At 33.3% G+C, this 4,004-nt stretch overlaps 1 protein-coding gene across 1 annotated transcript; it reads left to right on the top strand.

The window, feature by feature from the left end:
* Window positions 1-930: 930 nt before the first annotated feature.
* LOC143549080 (uncharacterized) lies at window positions 931-3,734 on the top strand. The gene is made up of 13 exons (XM_077040083.1): window positions 931-1,074; window positions 1,167-1,253; window positions 1,352-1,420; window positions 2,025-2,157; window positions 2,345-2,391; window positions 2,474-2,560; window positions 2,655-2,716; window positions 2,808-2,850; window positions 2,936-3,016; window positions 3,087-3,206; window positions 3,311-3,416; window positions 3,540-3,603; window positions 3,693-3,734. The coding sequence occupies exons 1-10, from the start codon at window positions 943-945 to the stop codon at window positions 3,198-3,200; spliced, it is 855 nt and encodes a 284-aa protein (XP_076896198.1). The 5' UTR covers window positions 931-942; the 3' UTR covers window positions 3,201-3,206; window positions 3,311-3,416; window positions 3,540-3,603; window positions 3,693-3,734.
* Window positions 3,735-4,004: the final 270 nt, after the last annotated feature.

Raw genomic sequence — 4,004 nt, 5'->3', positions numbered from 1 at the left:
GTTGAAATTGAGGTTGTAATTTAACAAACATAAATCAATGATAAACATAATAATAATAATAATAATAATAATAATAATAATAAATCTTTCATGAAAATCAAAATTTTAAACGGTTTGGGTTTTCGGGTTCGGAAAATAGTAAATGTTACATTTTTGATAAGCTAGGAGGGTGTAACTTTTCAAAAACAACTTGTATAAGTCAAAAGGAAGTGCAAATAAGGAATCCCAAACATGTGTCTAACTTTTCGCTAAATTGAAGGCTTTATTTGGGAGGGGGGGGGGGCTAAAGCCCTAGCTTAAATTTACCCTTTATAGACGGCCTTGAACGAGTGGTGGCCATAGTTGTAGATTTTTATATCTCTATGATTATGTTGTCATAAATTCCGATTCCTTAAAGTTACAAATATTTTGATAAATACCAAACCATAACCATAACCGAACTTTAGTTTCGGTTAACTATTTAATTAACTAAGTTAGGTATGAACTACATTTTGAACCAAATGAACATGAAAAAACGGAATGATGACTTCAAACAAGAATTGCCTAAAGGTAATAGATACATATTCTCAAAGTTTGTCGCTAGAATATTGACACATATACCAAATCCACATATATCCATCTCAACTTAAGTATGTCTTAATTATTTTCAGTTCAGTTAGCGTTTATCTATGGGACACAGTCAATTAATCTCCATCATTTTGTTATAATTCGGTTTAACGACTTTTTGGTTTTCGGTTAATTTTGGTGAACTACAAAATCAAGTTAGTTGACTCAATGGTCAATATCTCAAAGCTTAGGTCAAATTAACGTTCCTCATATAAATCCTAAACAAAACCCTCACACTTAAAACACTCTGTTCACCTCAGCTGCCGTGCCGTCGAGATTCATCACCGTCAATCCATCACGTAAAACAAACAATTAACACATAACCATCAACAAACAATGGGTAAAAAAACAAAGAAGCCACGTAAAGGAAAGGAGAAAACCGAGAGAAAAACCGCCAAAGCAGAGGAGAAAAAAGCTCGGAGAGAGTCTAAAAAAGTCTCGCCCGAGGACGATATTGACGCAATTCTGGTTCACTCAATAAACATAATTTGATAACATATACACTTGTTATTGTTACTTTTCACATTTAGTTATTAAAATTATGTTTGTTGAGTGTATAGTTAAGCTTTCAAAAGGAAGAAGCTAAGAAAAAGGAAATTCATGTCGAAGAGAACGCTCCTCGGCCGTCTCCCCGGTCCAATTGCTCGGTATATTGACATATTGTTTAGCTTTGTTACCTTTGTATTTGGATTAGTAAGTATGTATTGTGAAGTGAATTGACTAGGGCTCTTTTTTTGTTGTGTAGTTGAATATTAATCCTTTGAAGGAAACTGAAATGATATTGTATGGTGGTGAATTCTACAATGGTACCAAGGTTTGTATACCTCTTGTTATTATGATGTTGTATACTTCATAGTTCATCATAGGCATGTGAACGAACCGAATGAAGACAAACGCGGGAATGTTTGTATTTATTCATTTAACTTTATCTGAACACGAACATGTAATTGAACAAGTTTTTGTGCTCGTGCCCTTTCATTAAGAAAGGAGCATGTTCGTGTTCATGTTCGTTCGTTTAAACCTAAACAAACCCAAACAAACAAAGTTAAAACAAACATAAACGAACGCAAATTTAATTGACCAAACATAACCAAGTGTGTGTTTGTGTATACCTATACATATACATATAATTTGCACGAGCCCCTTATATGTTTATATTTATATAAATATAACTACTTACGAATTTATTAAAATTTATACAAACATAAATGGACATTCGTGAACATTAATGAATGAACAAAACATTTATTAGTGTTCTTTTCCTTAATAAATGAACAATATTTTTTTGTTCATGTTCGATAAATGAACTTCCCACCAAACAGTTCATGAACAATTCATGAGCGATTTGGTTCGTTTACAGGCTAGTTCATCCTGTTTTTTGAAATTGTGTTGGAGCTTACTTTGCTAATGTTTGGCAGACATTCGTTTATGGTGATCTTTATCGATATGATGTGAATAAGGGAGATTGGAAGCTAGTCTCTAGCCCTAACAGTCCACCTCCTCGCAGTGCTCACCAGGCTGTTGCATGGAAGAATTATCTTTATATTTTCGGTACTTAAGCAGTAGAATTTGGATAAGTTATCATAATTGAAGTACTCGTTGCATTCTTATAAACGAGTTAAATATCGACTTCGGGTTCCAAACTTGTTGCTTTTCAAGTTTTAATTCTATTTGGATTATAAAGTAGCACTAGTATCTAATAAAGGAGTATATCTTAAATATTTTTGTTGGTCACTAGGTGGTGAATTTACCTCTCCTAATCAAGAGCGTTTCCATCACTACAAGGTAAATATGTTTTCTTGTTGTATATTATATTGCACTTGAGTTTTTCTTATATGTGGAGTGTTACATTTTTCTGTAATTACAGGACTTTTGGATGTTGGATTTAAAAACAAATCAATGGGAACAGTTGAATTATAAAGGTTGTCCCAGTCCACGTTCTGGTCATCGGATGGTATGTTAACATGCTATTAGTTATTTGGATTGTACATAATGCTTGCAGTTTTCGGTTTCCAATGTGCAACTCTAAGTTTATGCCTTGTATGTAGGTTTTGTATAAGCACAAGCTTGTTGTTTTTGGTGGATTCTATGATACTCTCCGAGAAGTGAGGTTGGTATTTTTTATTTCCTTTAGTTTTTAGATATAATCGAGTTCTGATAAGTTGTTCATCCTCTATTTGTTACCTTGTTTACTTTTGCAGATATTTCAATGATCTGTACGTCTTTGATTTGGATACTTTTAAGGTAACGTAGTTAACAAATTTGCAATTTTTTCATTATTTTTTTAGCGAATTAATCAACTGAAACAAAGTAAACCATGCTGCTACAGTGGCAAGAGATAAAACCGACACCTGGATGCTTATGGCCCAGTGCTAGGAGTGGTTTCCAACTATTTGTTTACCAAGAAGATGTGAGTAAATTATATTTTACAAATATTTGAAATTTCTTGTTTTTGTCTACATATTTACTGTTGATTGTAGATTTATTTATATGGTGGCTATTCGAAAGAGATATCTTCTGATAAAAACAGCAGCTCAGAGAAGGGGATTGTTCATTCAGATATGTGGGTGCTTGACCCTAAGACTTGGGTTTAGAATAAGGTATTTATGCTTCTTTCAAATCCCTATTATATTGTTAATTTATGTAATCATGTAACCTGTTATTTATTGCGTCGCTTTAAGCTTTCCTCAACATGTGGTTTTAGGTAAAGAAAGGTGGGATGCCACCTGGACCTCGTGCTGGTTTCTCTATGTGTGTACACAAAAGCCGAGCCGTGCTCTTTGGAGGAGTTGTGGACATGGAGGCTGAAGGTTGGCATCTTCTTTAATCCTTTTTTGTACGTTTGTTATGCGTTAACTACTAATTAGTATTAATTGCATTCTAAGCTTGAAACCAGTTCTTTGCTTGTTAATTGGTACCAATTGCATGTGTAGGTGATGTGCTGATGAGCTTGTTCTTGAATGAACTTTATGGCTTCCAATTGGACATCCATCGTTGGTAAATCCTGCATATCCTTATTGTTTTTCAGTGCAAAGTTACAAACATAAAGTTTAATGATTTAATAGTTTGCTATGGTTAAAATTAAGGTACCCTTTGGAGCTGAGAAAGGAGAAATCAACTAAAGATAAGGTTTGTTTGGCATATAGTAGCTCTAGGCTTATATGTTATTGTTGCTTTTTTCATAAATTATAAAATTAGTTGCTAATAAAAGCAAATTCTGTAGCTTGTGTTGTATCCTTACTTTTTATCTAAGAGTTAGAGGTGGCAATTTGACTCATTATTTATGAATGAGGCCCTTCGTTTTTTTTTTTTAAATCTCAAATGATCAAACAAGTATTAGTGAAAAAAATAGATTAAAAGGCAACCAGGTAGAAAGTTGCACAAAGTTTGTATTTACA

The sequence above is a fragment of the Bidens hawaiensis genome, unplaced genomic scaffold (genome assembly GCF_021521415.1).
Source record: "Bidens hawaiensis isolate Kalapana, Puna unplaced genomic scaffold, B.hawaiensis_p1.1 tig00000955_1, whole genome shotgun sequence".
Taxonomy (NCBI): Eukaryota; Viridiplantae; Streptophyta; class Magnoliopsida; order Asterales; family Asteraceae; genus Bidens; species Bidens hawaiensis.
The sequence above is the reverse complement of the archived record's forward strand: the minus strand, read 5'-3'. Positions and strand labels throughout refer to the sequence as shown.